This window comes from Entelurus aequoreus, linkage group LG19, assembly GCF_033978785.1.
Source record: "Entelurus aequoreus isolate RoL-2023_Sb linkage group LG19, RoL_Eaeq_v1.1, whole genome shotgun sequence".
Taxonomy (NCBI): domain Eukaryota; kingdom Metazoa; phylum Chordata; class Actinopteri; order Syngnathiformes; family Syngnathidae; genus Entelurus; species Entelurus aequoreus.
Window position 1 is genome coordinate 8,628,234 of NC_084749.1, and position 18,498 is coordinate 8,646,731.

The following is an 18,498-nucleotide window of genomic DNA, read 5'->3' on the forward strand; positions in this document are numbered from 1 at the left end:
GTGACCGCCGCGCGCGCCGTGCCTTGCCTTAAGGCAGAGGAGCGGGGGTTACTTTCATCACCGTGGAAACGCTCTCTTTTGGACATTTCACATTTGAAAAAAGGCATTTCCTTGGGAAGTAAACTTTGGAGTGAAAAGCTTTTGAAAATAGCCCCCAGTGATGCCTGCTAGTCCTTCCACAGTAGACCATCACACACTTCACCTTAGCAGTCAGCAACCTCCATCAATGCCCCACCACACACACTTCACCTTAGCAGTCAGCAACCTCCATCAATGCCCCACCACACACACTTCACCTTAGCAGTCAGCAACCTCCATCAATGTCCCCACCACACACACTTCACCTTAGCAGTCGGCAACCTCCATCAATGTCCCCACCACACACACTTCACCTTAGCAGTCAGCAACCTCCATCAATGCCCCACCACACACACTTCACCTTAGCAGTCAGCAACCTCCATCAATGCCCCACCACACACACTTCACCTTAGCAGTCAGCAACCTCCATCAATGCCCCACCACACACACTTCACCTTAGCAGTCAGCAACCTCCATCAATGTCCCCACCACACACACTTCACCTTAGCAGTCAGCAACCTCCATCAATGCCCCACCACACACACTTCACCTTAGCAGTCAGCAACCTCCATCAATGCCCCACCACACACACTTCACCTTAGCAGTCAGCAACCTCCATCAATGTCCCCACCATACGCACTGCACCTAATCAGTCAGCAACCTCCATCAATGTCCCCACCACACGCACTTCACCTTAGCAGTCAGCAACCTCCATCAATGTCCCCACCACACGCACTTCACCTTATAAATCTGCAACCTCCATCAATGTCCCCACCACACACACTTCACCTTATTAGTCAGCAACCTCCATCAATGTCCACACCACACGCACTGCACCTTATCAGTCAGCAACCTCCATCAATGTCCCCACCACACGCAATGCACCTTATCAGTCAGCAACCTCCATCAATGTCCCCACCACACGCACTTCACCTTATCAGTCAGCAACCCCCATCAATGTCCCCACCACACGCACTTCACCTTATAAATCTGCAACCTCCATCAATGTCCCCACCACACACACTTCACCTTATTAGTCAGGAACCTCCATCAATGTCCCCACCATACGCACTGCACCTAATCAGTCAGCAACCTCCATCAATGTCCCCACCACACGCACTTCACCTTAGCAGTCAGCAACCTCCATCAATGTCCCCACCACACGCACTTCACCTTATAAATCTGCAACCTCCATCAATGTCCCCACCACACACACTTCACCTTATTAGTCAGCAACCTCCATCAATGTCCACACCACACGCACTGCACCTTATCAGTCAGCAACCTCCATCAATGTCCCCACCACACGCAATGCACCTTATCAGTCAGCAACCTCCATCAATGTCCCCACCATACACACTTCACTTTATCAATCAGCAACCTCCATCAATGTCCCCACCACACACACTTCACCTTATCAGTCAGCAACCTCCATCAATGCCCCACCACACACACTTCACCTTAGCAGTCAGCAACCTCCATCAATGTCCCCACCACACGCACTTCACCTTAGCAGTCAGCAACCTCCATCAATGTCCCCACCACACGCACTTCACCTTATCAGTCAGCAACCCCCATCAATGTCCCCACCACACGCACTTCACTTTATCAATCAGGAACCTGCATCAATGTCCCCACCGCACACACTTCACCTTATCAGTCAGCAACCTCCATCAATGCCCCACCACACACACTTCACCTTAGCAGTCAGCAACCTCCATCAATGTCCCCACCACACACACTTCACCTTATTAGTCAGCAACCTCCATCAATGTCCCCACCGCACACACTTCACCTTATCAGTCAGCAACCTCCATCAATGCCCCACCACACGCACTTCACCTTAGCAGTCAGCAACCTCCATCAATGTCCCCACCACACGCACTTCACCTTAGCAGTCAGCAACCTCCATCAATGTCCCCACCACACGCACTTCACCTTATCAGTCAGCAACCTCCATCAATGCCCCACCACACACACTTCACCTTAGCAGTCAGCAACCTCCATCAATGCCCCACCACACACTTCACCTTAGCAGTCAGCAACCTCCATCAATGTCCCCACCGCACACACTTCACCTTATCAGTCAGCAACCTCCATCAATGCCCCACCACACGCACTTCACCTTAGCAGTCAGCAACCTCCATCAATGTCCCCACCACACGCACTTCACCTTAGCAGTCAGCAACCTCCATCAATGTCCCCACCACACGCACTTCACCTTAGCAGTCAGCAACCTCCATCAATGCCCCACCACACACACTTCACCTTAGCAGTCAGCAACCTCCATCAATGCCCCACCACACACTTCACCTTAGCAGTCAGCAACCTCCATCAATGTCCCCACCACATGCACTTCACCTTAGCAGTCAGCAACCTCCATCAATGTCCCCACCACACGCACTTCACCTTAGCAGTCAGCAACCTCCATCAATGTCCCCACCACACGCACTTCACCTGATCAGTCAGCAACCTCCATCAATGTCCCCACCGCACACACTTCACCTTATCAGTCAGCAACCTCCATCAATGCCCCACCACACACACTTCACCTTAGCAGTCAGCAACCTCCATCAATGTCCCCACCACACGCACTTCACCTTAGCAGTCAGCAACCTCCATCAATGTCCCCACCACACGCACTTCACCTTATAAATCTGCAACCTCCATCAATGTCCACACCACACACACTGCACCTTATCAGTCAGCAACCTCCATCAATGTCCCACCACACGCACTTCACCTTATAAATCTGCAACCTCCATCATTGTCCCCACCACACGCACTTCACTTTATCAATCAGGAACCTCCATCAATGTCCCCACCGCACACACTTCACCTTATCAGTCAGCAACCTCCATCAATGCCCCACCACACACACTTCACCTTATCAGTCAGCAACCTCCATCAATGCCCCACCACACGCACTTCACCTTAGCAGTCAGCAACCTCCATCAATGTCCCCACCACACGCACTTCACCTTAGCAGTCAGCAACCTCCATCAATGCCCCACCACACACACTTCACCTTAGCAGTCAGCAACCTCCATCAATGCCCCACCACACACACTTCACCTTAGCAGTCAGCAACCTCCATCAATGTCCCCACCACACACACTTCACCTTAGCAGTCAGCAACCTCCATCAATGCCCCACCACACACACTTCACCTTAGCAGTCAGCAACCTCCATCAATGCCCCACCACACACACTTCACCTTAGCAGTCAGCAACCTCCATCAATGTCCCCACCATACGCACTGCACCTAATCAGTCAGCAACCTCCATCAATGTCCCCACCACACGCACTTCACCTTAGCAGTCAGCAACCTCCATCAATGTCCCCACCACACGCACTTCACCTTATAAATCTGCAACCTCCATCAATGTCCCCACCACACACACTTCACCTTATTAGTCAGCAACCTCCATCAATGTCCACACCACACGCACTGCACCTTATCAGTCAGCAACCTCCATCAATGTCCCCACCACACGCAATGCACCTTATCAGTCAGCAACCTCCATCAATGTCCCCACCACACGCACTTCACCTTATCAGTCAGCAACCCCCATCAATGTCCCCACCACACGCACTTCACCTTATAAATCTGCAACCTCCATCAATGTCCCCACCACACACACTTCACCTTATTAGTCAGGAACCTCCATCAATGTCCCCACCATACGCACTGCACCTAATCAGTCAGCAACCTCCATCAATGTCCCCACCACACGCACTTCACCTTAGCAGTCAGCAACCTCCATCAATGTCCCCACCACACGCACTTCACCTTATAAATCTGCAACCTCCATCAATGTCCCCACCACACACACTTCACCTTATTAGTCAGCAACCTCCATCAATGTCCACACCACACGCACTGCACCTTATCAGTCAGCAACCTCCATCAATGTCCCCACCACACGCAATGCACCTTATCAGTCAGCAACCTCCATCAATGTCCCCACCATACACACTTCACTTTATCAATCAGCAACCTCCATCAATGTCCCCACCACACACACTTCACCTTATCAGTCAGCAACCTCCATCAATGCCCCACCACACACACTTCACCTTAGCAGTCAGCAACCTCCATCAATGTCCCCACCACACGCACTTCACCTTAGCAGTCAGCAACCTCCATCAATGTCCCCACCACACGCACTTCACCTTATCAGTCAGCAACCCCCATCAATGTCCCCACCACACGCACTTCACTTTATCAATCAGGAACCTCCATCAATGTCCCCACCGCACACACTTCACCTTATCAGTCAGCAACCTCCATCAATGCCCCACCACACACACTTCACCTTAGCAGTCAGCAACCTCCATCAATGTCCCCACCACACACACTTCACCTTATTAGTCAGCAACCTCCATCAATGTCCCCACCGCACACACTTCACCTTATCAGTCAGCAACCTCCATCAATGCCCCACCACACGCACTTCACCTTAGCAGTCAGCAACCTCCATCAATGTCCCCACCACACGCACTTCACCTTAGCAGTCAGCAACCTCCATCAATGTCCCCACCACACGCACTTCACCTTATCAGTCAGCAACCTCCATCAATGCCCCACCACACACACTTCACCTTAGCAGTCAGCAACCTCCATCAATGCCCCACCACACACTTCACCTTAGCAGTCAGCAACCTCCATCAATGTCCCCACCGCACACACTTCACCTTATCAGTCAGCAACCTCCATCAATGCCCCACCACACGCACTTCACCTTAGCAGTCAGCAACCTCCATCAATGTCCCCACCACACGCACTTCACCTTAGCAGTCAGCAACCTCCATCAATGTCCCCACCACACGCACTTCACCTTAGCAGTCAGCAACCTCCATCAATGCCCCACCACACACACTTCACCTTAGCAGTCAGCAACCTCCATCAATGCCCCACCACACACTTCACCTTAGCAGTCAGCAACCTCCATCAATGTCCCCACCACATGCACTTCACCTTAGCAGTCAGCAACCTCCATCAATGTCCCCACCACACGCACTTCACCTTAGCAGTCAGCAACCTCCATCAATGTCCCCACCACACGCACTTCACCTGATCAGTCAGCAACCTCCATCAATGTCCCCACCGCACACACTTCACCTTATCAGTCAGCAACCTCCATCAATGCCCCACCACACACACTTCACCTTAGCAGTCAGCAACCTCCATCAATGTCCCCACCACACGCACTTCACCTTAGCAGTCAGCAACCTCCATCAATGTCCCCACCACACGCACTTCACCTTATAAATCTGCAACCTCCATCAATGTCCACACCACACACACTGCACCTTATCAGTCAGCAACCTCCATCAATGTCCCACCACACGCACTTCACCTTATAAATCTGCAACCTCCATCATTGTCCCCACCACACGCACTTCACTTTATCAATCAGGAACCTCCATCAATGTCCCCACCGCACACACTTCACCTTATCAGTCAGCAACCTCCATCAATGCCCCACCACACACACTTCACCTTATCAGTCAGCAACCTCCATCAATGCCCCACCACACGCACTTCACCTTAGCAGTCAGCAACCTCCATCAATGTCCCCACCACACGCACTTCACCTTAGCAGTCAGCAACCTCCATCAATGCCCCACCACACACACTTCACCTTAGCAGTCAGCAACCTCCATCAATGCCCCACCACACACTTCACCTTAGCAGTCAGCAACCTCCATCAATGTCCCCACCACATGCACTTCACCTTAGCAGTCAGCAACCTCCATCAATGTCCCCACCACACGCACTTCACCTTAGCAGTCAGCAACCTCCATCAATGTCCCCACCACACGCACTTCACCTGATCAGTCAGCAACCTCCATCAATGTCCCCACCGCACACACTTCACCTTATCAGTCAGCAACCTCCATCAATGCCCCACCACACACACTTCACCTTAGCAGTCAGCAACCTCCATCAATGTCCCCACCACACGCACTTCACCTTAGCAGTCAGCAACCTCCATCAATGTCCCCACCACACGCACTTCACCTTATAAATCTGCAACCTCCATCAATGTCCACACCACACACACTGCACCTTATCAGTCAGCAACCTCCATCAATGTCCCACCACACGCACTTCACCTTATAAATCTGCAACCTCCATCATTGTCCCCACCACACGCACTTCACTTTATCAATCAGGAACCTCCATCAATGTCCCCACCGCACACACTTCACCTTATCAGTCAGCAACCTCCATCAATGCCCCACCACACACACTTCACCTTATCAGTCAGCAACCTCCATCAATGCCCCACCACACGCACTTCACCTTAGCAGTCAGCAACCTCCATCAATGTCCCCACCACACGCACTTCACCTTAGCAGTCAGCAACCTCCATCAATGCCCCACCACACACACTTCACCTTAGCAGTCAGCAACCTCCATCAATGCCCCACCACACACACTTCACCTTAGCAGTCAGCAACCTCCATCAATGTCCCCACCACACACACTTCACCTTAGCAGTCAGCAACCTCCATCAATGCCCCACCACACACACTTCACCTTAGCAGTCAGCAACCTCCATCAATGCCCCACCACACACACTTCACCTTAGCAGTCAGCAACCTCCATCAATGTCCCCACCATACGCACTGCACCTAATCAGTCAGCAACCTCCATCAATGTCCCCACCACACGCACTTCACCTTAGCAGTCAGCAACCTCCATCAATGTCCCCACCACACGCACTTCACCTTATAAATCTGCAACCTCCATCAATGTCCCCACCACACACACTTCACCTTATTAGTCAGCAACCTCCATCAATGTCCACACCACACGCACTGCACCTTATCAGTCAGCAACCTCCATCAATGTCCCCACCACACGCAATGCACCTTATCAGTCAGCAACCTCCATCAATGTCCCCACCACACGCACTTCACCTTATCAGTCAGCAACCCCCATCAATGTCCCCACCACACGCACTTCACCTTATAAATCTGCAACCTCCATCAATGTCCCCACCACACACACTTCACCTTATTAGTCAGGAACCTCCATCAATGTCCCCACCATACGCACTGCACCTAATCAGTCAGCAACCTCCATCAATGTCCCCACCACACGCACTTCACCTTAGCAGTCAGCAACCTCCATCAATGTCCCCACCACACGCACTTCACCTTATAAATCTGCAACCTCCATCAATGTCCCCACCACACACACTTCACCTTATTAGTCAGCAACCTCCATCAATGTCCACACCACACGCACTGCACCTTATCAGTCAGCAACCTCCATCAATGTCCCCACCACACGCAATGCACCTTATCAGTCAGCAACCTCCATCAATGTCCCCACCATACACACTTCACTTTATCAATCAGCAACCTCCATCAATGTCCCCACCACACACACTTCACCTTATCAGTCAGCAACCTCCATCAATGCCCCACCACACACACTTCACCTTAGCAGTCAGCAACCTCCATCAATGTCCCCACCACACGCACTTCACCTTAGCAGTCAGCAACCTCCATCAATGTCCCCACCACACGCACTTCACCTTATCAGTCAGCAACCCCCATCAATGTCCCCACCACACGCACTTCACTTTATCAATCAGGAACCTCCATCAATGTCCCCACCGCACACACTTCACCTTATCAGTCAGCAACCTCCATCAATGCCCCACCACACACACTTCACCTTAGCAGTCAGCAACCTCCATCAATGTCCCCACCACACACACTTCACCTTATTAGTCAGCAACCTCCATCAATGTCCCCACCGCACACACTTCACCTTATCAGTCAGCAACCTCCATCAATGCCCCACCACACGCACTTCACCTTAGCAGTCAGCAACCTCCATCAATGTCCCCACCACACGCACTTCACCTTAGCAGTCAGCAACCTCCATCAATGTCCCCACCACACGCACTTCACCTTATCAGTCAGCAACCTCCATCAATGCCCCACCACACACACTTCACCTTAGCAGTCAGCAACCTCCATCAATGCCCCACCACACACTTCACCTTAGCAGTCAGCAACCTCCATCAATGTCCCCACCGCACACACTTCACCTTATCAGTCAGCAACCTCCATCAATGCCCCACCACACGCACTTCACCTTAGCAGTCAGCAACCTCCATCAATGTCCCCACCACACGCACTTCACCTTAGCAGTCAGCAACCTCCATCAATGTCCCCACCACACGCACTTCACCTTAGCAGTCAGCAACCTCCATCAATGCCCCACCACACACACTTCACCTTAGCAGTCAGCAACCTCCATCAATGCCCCACCACACACTTCACCTTAGCAGTCAGCAACCTCCATCAATGTCCCCACCACATGCACTTCACCTTAGCAGTCAGCAACCTCCATCAATGTCCCCACCACACGCACTTCACCTTAGCAGTCAGCAACCTCCATCAATGTCCCCACCACACGCACTTCACCTGATCAGTCAGCAACCTCCATCAATGTCCCCACCGCACACACTTCACCTTATCAGTCAGCAACCTCCATCAATGCCCCACCACACACACTTCACCTTAGCAGTCAGCAACCTCCATCAATGTCCCCACCACACGCACTTCACCTTAGCAGTCAGCAACCTCCATCAATGTCCCCACCACACGCACTTCACCTTATAAATCTGCAACCTCCATCAATGTCCACACCACACACACTGCACCTTATCAGTCAGCAACCTCCATCAATGTCCCACCACACGCACTTCACCTTATAAATCTGCAACCTCCATCATTGTCCCCACCACACGCACTTCACTTTATCAATCAGGAACCTCCATCAATGTCCCCACCGCACACACTTCACCTTATCAGTCAGCAACCTCCATCAATGCCCCACCACACACACTTCACCTTATCAGTCAGCAACCTCCATCAATGCCCCACCACACGCACTTCACCTTAGCAGTCAGCAACCTCCATCAATGTCCCCACCACACGCACTTCACCTTAGCAGTCAGCAACCTCCATCAATGCCCCACCACACACACTTCACCTTAGCAGTCAGCAACCTCCATCAATGCCCCACCACACACTTCACCTTAGCAGTCAGCAACCTCCATCAATGTCCCCACCACATGCACTTCACCTTAGCAGTCAGCAACCTCCATCAATGTCCCCACCACACGCACTTCACCTTAGCAGTCAGCAACCTCCATCAATGTCCCCACCACACGCACTTCACCTGATCAGTCAGCAACCTCCATCAATGTCCCCACCGCACACACTTCACCTTATCAGTCAGCAACCTCCATCAATGCCCCACCACACACACTTCACCTTAGCAGTCAGCAACCTCCATCAATGTCCCCACCACACGCACTTCACCTTAGCAGTCAGCAACCTCCATCAATGTCCCCACCACACGCACTTCACCTTATAAATCTGCAACCTCCATCAATGTCCACACCACACACACTGCACCTTATCAGTCAGCAACCTCCATCAATGTCCCACCACACGCACTTCACCTTATAAATCTGCAACCTCCATCATTGTCCCCACCACACGCACTTCACTTTATCAATCAGGAACCTCCATCAATGTCCCCACCGCACACACTTCACCTTATCAGTCAGCAACCTCCATCAATGCCCCACCACACACACTTCACCTTATCAGTCAGCAACCTCCATCAATGCCCCACCACACAAACTTCACCTTAGCAGTCAGCAACCTCCATCAATGTCCCCACCACACAAACTTCACCTTAGCAGTCAGCAACCTCCATCAATGCCCCACCACACAAACTTCACCTTAGCAGTCAGCAACCTCCATCAATGTCCCCACCACATGCACTTCACCTTATAAATCTGCAACCTCCATCAATGTCCCCACCACACGCACTTCACTTTATCAATCAGGAACCTCCATCAATGTGCCCCACCCCCACACGCACTTCACCTTATCAATCAGCCTGAACCATTCTCTAGTGCAGTACTTGGCTTCAGCCAGCAGGGGCACCGTGGATGAAGTCGCTGGTCAAAAGTGAACAACAAGTCACTTTTTGCCGTCTAATTGACATTTTAAAAAAATCATATTTTAAAAATAACACATAATTTAGGAATTAACTGTTTTTTTGGTTGTTGTTTTTTTTACAAAGAGTTGAAATAAAAAGTACATTGTAGCCAAATAACGGTTGTTAATATTATTATTGTCTTCATGAGAGGCATAAAACACATACTAACAATAATACAATAATAATGCTAACAATATCAACACTAATGACAACAATTATATAAACACTAATGATGACAATAATATAAACACTATTAAAAATAAACACTAATAGAAAAATAATGAATATAAACAGTACTACTAATAATAATATAAATTCCAATAACATAATATGAACACTACAACTAATAATAATAATAATAGCAATAATAATGTAGACACTATTGTTAATAATAATAATAATAATATTAACAATACTACTACTGTACTACTAATATAAACAGTACTACTAATCTATAATATAAACATTACTACTACTACTAATAATAATAATAGTGATATAAACACAAACAATAATGATTATAATATGAACACAAAAACTGATATAATACTATCAATAATTACTTTTAATAGTAGTAGTATTGCTAGTTAATACTAGCAATACTACTACAGCACTACTATTAATATAAACACAACTATTACTAATAATAATATAAACACTATTACTACTATAACTATTTTAATAATATAAAGACTAATAATAAGAAAATTATTATTACAAACACTAGTTATAATAATGCAAAAACTGCTACTACTACGACTAATAATAATAATAATAATAAAATAACAATACTAACAATATAAACACTAATGATAATATAAACACTACTACTAGTATTACTACTAATTCTGATAATGACACTACTACGAACAATACAAAACACTAATAATAATAATATAAACGAGTACAAATAACATAATAAAAAAATAAGAAATATAAACAGTATTACTGATACTAATAATAATATAAATGCTAATAACATAATATGAACACTACTACTAATAATAATAGTAATAATAATAATGTAGGCACTAATATTGCTAATGCTAATAATATTAATACAAATTCTGTACTACTAATATAAACAGTACTTCTACTACTACTACTAAAAATAATAGTGATATAAACACAAAAAGTAATATAATACTATCAATAATATATACACGACTACTGTTAATACTAGCACTATTACCACAGCACTACTAATAATATAAACACTACTATTACTACTAATACTATATACACTATTACCACTATAACTATTTTGATAATATAACGCCTAATAACAATACAAATATTATTAGAAACACTATTAATAATAATGTAAACACTACTACTACTAATAATGATCATAATAGTACCACTAATACTACTTTTAATAGTAATACTATTTGTGCAACTACTTTTTTTTATTGTATTTATTTTTTATTACTACTATGACTATTAATACTAACTCTACTAATATTACTAAAATACACTACCACTACTACTACTACTAATAATATTATTATTATGATAATATCAATAACAAGAATTCAAGTAATCCAAAGTGCTGTTAGCAACATTTTAAAAGGAAAAATTCACATTTGTGTTTATTTTGCTTCTGAACTAGACACATTTTTTATTTGTCATTTTTCAAATGATCAGATACTATTTTTTATCCCCCCCCCCCCCCCCCAAAAAAAAATTGAAAAAGAGTTATCATGATAGTCATAATAAGCATATATGTACACTGTAATTTAATCTTACATTTTATTTATTATTATTATTATTATTCTATTCTTACATTTTGTTCCATTCTAATTTCCATGATTATTATATTTTTCCGCTCTGTGCTGATTGGCCGGGAGAAGTCACATGGTCTCTAACAGCCTGAGCTTGAGTGGAAGTGACCAAATATGGCTTGTTTCCCTCTAAAGTAGAACTATTGTGATAAAACCTCCTGGCTTATGTTTTCTTTATTGCGCTACATATATATTGCACAATATTTATAATATCCTAAAGGTTGCGTGTTGTGTGTACGATGAAATGTGTTGTTGTTCATACTTCCTGTCCCCTCACAGATTATCACTTCAGCACACGCGAGGCCGTGCAGGAGGGCATCGATCAGGGCAACTTCATCGAGAACGCGGAGTTTTCCGGCAACTTGTACGGAACAAGGTAAATAGTCTTTGGATGGGGGAGGGGCCCACAGCGCCACCCCCCAAACATGAAAGGTACCCATCCCTAAATATAGCTAAATTGGCAATACTGATCCCGCCTGCTTCGTCTACTTATGCTCTGGCAGACCAGTTGCGTTCTGATAGCCAGGGTGAGCAGGTCGTGCCAAATATATTTGTGGCGGTCCTTTGTGACTTTTTGACACTTAGAAAAAAATCCCGACTTTTAGACACTTAGAAAAAATCCAGATTTTTTTGACAGTTGCAAAAAATCCAGATGTTTTGACACTTGGAAAAAATCCTGATTTTTTGACACTTGGAAAAAATCCAGACTTTTTGACACTTAGAAAAATCCCCACTTTTTGACAGTTGCAAAAAATCCCCACTTTTTGACAGCTGCAAAAAATCCAGATTTTTTGACATTTAGAAAAAAATCCAGACTTTTTGACCAATTGAAAAAAATCCAGATTTTTTGACATTTAGAAAAAAATCCAGGTTTTTTGACACTTAGAAAAAATCCCCACTTTTTGACACTTAAAAAAAAAAAATCCCCACATTTTGACACTTAAAAAAATCCCCACTTTTTGACACTTAAAAAAAAATCCCCACTTTTTGACACTTAAAAAAAATCCCCACTTTTTGACACAGAAAAAATCCCCACTTTTTTGACACTTAGAAAAAAATCCAGACTTTTTGACACTTAAAAAAAATCCCGATTTTGTGACACTTGAAAAAAATCCATATTTTTTTTAATTTAAAAAATCCCGATTTTTTGACACTTGTAAAAAAATCCCGATTTTTTAACAGTTGCAAAAAATCTCGATTTTTTGACACTTAAAAAATCCCCATTTTTTGACATTTAAGAAAAAATCCAGAATTTTTGACATTTAGAAAAAATCCCAATTTTTTGACACTTATAAAAAATCCCGACTTTTTGACTCGTAAAAAATCCCGATTTTTTGACACTTAAAAAAAATCCCGATTTTTTGACTCTTAAAAAAAATCCCGATTTTTTGACTCTTAAAAAAAATCCAGACTGTTTGACACTTAGAAAAAAATCCAGATTTTTTGACATTTATAAAAAAATCCAGATATTTTGATACATAAAAAAATACAGATTTTTTGACACTTAGAAAAAATCCCCACTTTTTAACACTTAAAAAAAAATCTCGATTTTTTGACTCTTAAAAAAAATTGCGACTTTTTCACACTTATAAAAAATCCCCATTTTTTGACACTTATATAAAAACCCGATTTTTTGACACTTAAAAAAAAATCCAGACTTTTTGACACTTGGAAAAAAATCCAGATTTTTTCACAGTTGCAAAAAATCCCCACTTTTTGACTCCAAAAAAAATCCCCACTTTTTGACACTTAGAAAAAAATCCAGATTTTTTGACAGTTGCAAAAAATCCAGACTTTTTGACACTTGCAAAAAATCCCCACTTTTCGACACTTAAGAAAAAATCCAGACTTTTTGGCAGTTAGAAAAAAAATCCACAGTTTTTGACACTAAGAAAAAATCCCCACTTTTTGACAGATTTAAAAAATCCAGATTTTTTGACACTTAGAAAAAAATCCAGATTTTTTGACACTTATAAAAAATCCCGACTTTTTGACACTTAGACACTTGACACTTTGCCTGGCTTTCTGTCGGGTGTTGCTAACCAGCGGCTTGTTTTGGCTGGCGTTTAGCGACGTCATAGCAGCTGTTTTAAAGCAACCATGTGGTCTCACTCAGCGCCAGAGTCTGCTCTCTTTCCTCGTCTTTGTCGCTAGCCTGATCGCTTATGGGGTCACACTTTGACTAACCCTAGGAACCAAACAGTAAACTGTTTGGTTCCACACCAACAAAGTGGCCTCGAGTGAGCGCACACCATCTCAACATCCCACTGGGATCACATGGATGAAGAGGATTTATAAACGTCTCGGGACAGATGGAGCTTTGACCCCCCCCATGCCACACTAAGTGCAACACAAGTGTGTGCGTGTGCATGCGTGCGCGTGTGTGTGTGTGTGTGTGTGTGTGTGTGTGTGTGTGTGTGTGTGTGTGTGTGTGTGTGTGTGTGTCTGTGTGTGTGTGTGTGTGTGTGTGTGTGTGTGTGTGTGTGTGTGTGTGTGTGTGTGTGTGTGCATGTGTGTGTGTGTCACGTTTAATCTCTCCTTATTGTGAGCAAAAAGTGTGAGCGAAGGCAGCGATCCTCTTATCCAATCCAATCCAATCCACTTTATTTATATAGCACATTTACACAACAAGAATGTTTCCAAAGTGCTGCACAGCCATGTTAAAAACAATATTAAAAACAATATTAAAAACTATATTAGCTTGCTCACCTCGTGTGTGTGTGTGTGTGTGTGTGTGTGTGTGTGTGTGTGTGTGTGTGTGTGTGTGTGTGTGTGTGTGTGTGTGTGTGTGTGTGTGTGTGTGTGTGTGTGTGTGTGTGTGTGTGTGTGTGTGTGTGACAGTAAAACTGCCATCGAGGACGTGCAGGCCAAGAACCTGATCTGCATCCTGGACGTGGACATCCAAGGAGTGAGGAGGATTAAGGAGACAGACCTCAACCCCATCTACATCTCCATCCAGCCTCCGTCCATGGACATCCTGGTGAGCACACTCCTCCAACACCATAGCAAGTACACTGGATCACTGTGATACGAGCAGTCCTGCAGCGTGTTTACACGTGTGTGATATCATGGGCGATACGAGCAGTCCTGCAGCGTGTTTACACGTGTGTGATATCATGGGCGATACGAGCAGTCCTGCAGCGTGTTTACACGTGTGTGATATCATGTGCGATACAAGCAGTCCCGCAGCGTGTTTACGTACAACTCTCAATTTTTTCACAATCCCGAGTTTTTGACCAAAATAATCCAGACTTTTTGACACTTAGAAAAAATCCCGATTTTGACAGTCGCAAAAAATCCCGATTTTTTGACACTTGCAAAAAATCCCGATTTTTTTTGACATTTAGAAAAAATCTAAAAATTTTGACACTTAGAAAAAATCCCGATTTTTTTGACACCTGGAAAAAAATCCAGATTTATTGACACTTACAAAAAATCCAGATTTTTTGACAGTTAGAAAAAATCCAGACTTTTTGACACTTAGAAAAATCCAGACTTTTTGACAGTTGCAAAAAATCAAGATTTTTTGACAGTTGCAAAAAATCAAGATTTTTTTGACACTTGGAAAAAATCCCGACTTTTTGACACTTAGAAAAAATCCCGATTTTAACAGTCGTAAAAAATCCAGACTTTTTGACGGTTGCAAAAAATCCCGACTTTTTGACATTTAGAAAAATATCCAGATTTTTTTGACTCTTGCACAAATCCAGACTTTTTGACACTTAGAAAAAAATGCAGACTTTTTGACACTTACAAAAAATCCCGACTTTGACAGTTGCAAAAAAATCCAGATTTTTTGACAGTTGGAAAAAATCCAGACTTTTTCACACTTTGAAAAAAATTGCAAATTTTTGACACTCAGAAAAAAATCCCGATTTTTTGACACTGGGAAAAAAATCCCTATTTTGTTGACAGTTGCAAAAAAAATCCCGATTTTTTGACAGTTGGAAAAAAGTCCCGATTTTTTGACAGTTGGGAAAAAATCCAGACTTTTTGACACTTAGAAAAAAATTCCGATATTTTGACACTCAGAAAAAAATCCTGATTTTTTTGACATAGGGAAAAAAATCTCGATTTTTTTGACAGTTGCAAAAAAATCCCGATTTTTTTGGACAGTTGCAAAAAAATCCTGATTTTTTGACAGTTGGAAAAAATCCAGACTTTTTGACACTTAGAAAAAAATTCCGATATTTTGACACTCAGAAAAAAATCCCGATTTTTTGACACAAAAAATATCACATATTTTTGACCCTTGAAAAAAATCCAGACTTTTTGACCCTTAGAAAAAATCCCGATTTTTTTTTTACACTTAAAAAAAATCCAGACTTTTTGACATGTAGAGAAAATTCCGATTTTTTTTTAATTTAGAAAAAAATCCAGATTTTTTTGACATTTAGAAAAAATCCAGACTTTTTGACACTTATAAAAAATCCCACCAGCGTGTGGTTGCTGTGCTCTCTCATCGCAAAACAAAAGGCCTGACACTTTCTGCAGTTGAGTACCCGAGCACCCCTTGTGACTCGTGGATGAAGGGAACTAATTGGAACAATTTCCCCAGGAGAAACGTCTGAGGGACCGTCAGACGGAGTCGGAGGAGAGTCTGCAGAAACGTCTGGAGGCGGCTCGCATCGACATGGAGCTCAGTAAGTTTGTCTCCACAATGAAAAAAGTCAATAAATGACATCGACAGAACGCTTGAAATATTAATAGCTAATGTCATTTTTGTTTGTTTTACACTGTAAATCTATTTGCTGGAATAACGGAACATTTGCATGATATTTCAAAGTAAACAATTGAGATAAAGGTGTGGTCTGCAGGTAAGGAGCCGGGGGTCTTTGACGTCATCATCATCAACGACGACCAGGACCGCGCCTACGAGGAGCTGAAGGAGACCCTCAACGACGTGAGTCTTTTTACCTGGCGGCCAATGCAACCCGCTTATGTCGACAACCCGTTTATGTTGACCAACACATCAAGTACGGGTTCATCACCGTGTTCTCCTTTTTTTACTAAAATGATCAAAGAAAGTATTTGAAACAATAATTATTGTTGACTATGAAAAATAATATTAATCATAATTTAATTAGTAATACTTATTATTATATAAACTATAATACAATAATATGAAAAATTATATTAATCATAAACTAATTATTAATGTTTTTTATTATATAAACTACGAACTTAATTAATTTATATTATTATTATTAATATTTATGAATAATATGCACATTGTAGCCATTAATCCTGACTTCCTCATTTTGATAAAAACATTTTTTTTTTAATCGGCACATTTTATTCATTTTTATTTTGTAGGTTCAATGTTTTTAGTTTGTGATCCTGAGTTTATATATTGCTGATGAATTTGACTTTATTATTTATTGAGTGTATTTTTTGAGGTATCAAACGGGTTGATTTCGACCCAAAATGTTTGTAGTTTAAATAAGTATCAACCATTTTATTTATTTTTTCAGGCAAATTGATGCACTTCAAATATTTTGATTAAAAACAATGTAGATAAGTTATTTTTGGTGTATTTGTAACTATTTATTTCTTTTTTTTGTGATATTTAATGTTAAGGATACAATGTTATGCAGAGGTGTACTTATAACAGTTTCATAGACAAATTATATTATTTATAGTCACGGGTGGCGTAATAGAAAATAATGGAGAAATTTAAAATGTACGTAGTTTTTGGCTACTCTACCCACTTGTCGCTAAGCTAACAGCAACAAACATTAAAACAGTGACTTCTTGTCAAAGTAAGCTTCAAAATAAAAGCATGAGAGTTTAACTAGTCTCCTTATGTCTCTTTATAAAGTCACGGCTAGTTTTTATGACGATTGTGTCGCCGTAAACGTGTTCCTCTCTGTGTGTTTGTGTCAAGGGGAAACATGATGACACTCTTCTGTCTTTTCGCGCAGGAAATTCAAAAGGTTCAAGACACCAAACCCTAAAAAAAAAAAAAGGCCGACTCGTCAGTACCTGGGAACGCGACGACGACGCTCGCCAGCAAAATAAAAGTCCCTGCTGGGGAAATGTTGTCTTGTAATCTTCCATGTTGAACGGCGGAGAGGTTAGTGGGGCAGGAGCAAGATGGAGGTTTGTGTTAGTGAAGTTTTGTTAGATTCTGATGAGTGCAAGAATTACAATCATAATAGTTTTTATTCCTAATATTCTCACTCATTTAATTACTAAAGTGCATCAGGAAAGTATTCACAGCGCTTAACTTTTCCCACATTTTTTATGTTACAGCTTTATTCTAAAATGGAATGAATTAACGTTTCTCCTCAAAATTCTACACACAATACCCCATATTGACAATGTGATTTATTTATTTTTTGGATTTTTGCAAATGTATTAAAAATAAAAAAAAACTAACAGGCTGACTGAGAGAAGAAAGCAAGATGGAGGTTTGTGTTAGTTAATTGTTTCCTTCTGCAAAAAATTAAGAACAAAAAAAAAGTATGACTTATTTTTAACACTTGAGTGTGGCCCTTTTGGATCCCTAAAAAAATCCAGACTTTTTGACATTTAGACAAAATCCCGATTTTTTGACACTTATAAAAAATCCCGATTTTTTGA

At 43.0% G+C, this 18,498-nt stretch overlaps 1 protein-coding gene across 1 annotated transcript in view; it reads left to right on the plus strand.

The window, feature by feature from the left end:
• The window catches only part of guk1b (guanylate kinase 1b), a 28,467-nt gene extending 10,148 nt beyond the window's left edge, over positions 1-18,319 (plus strand). Inside the window, 5 exon segments of the mRNA XM_062027816.1 lie at positions 12,193-12,289; positions 14,755-14,893; positions 16,472-16,556; positions 16,731-16,816; positions 17,838-18,319. Coding sequence (XP_061883800.1) covers positions 12,193-12,289; positions 14,755-14,893; positions 16,472-16,556; positions 16,731-16,816; positions 17,838-17,870 — 440 coding nt within the window. The 3' untranslated portion in view covers positions 17,871-18,319.
• Positions 18,320-18,498: the final 179 nt, after the last annotated feature.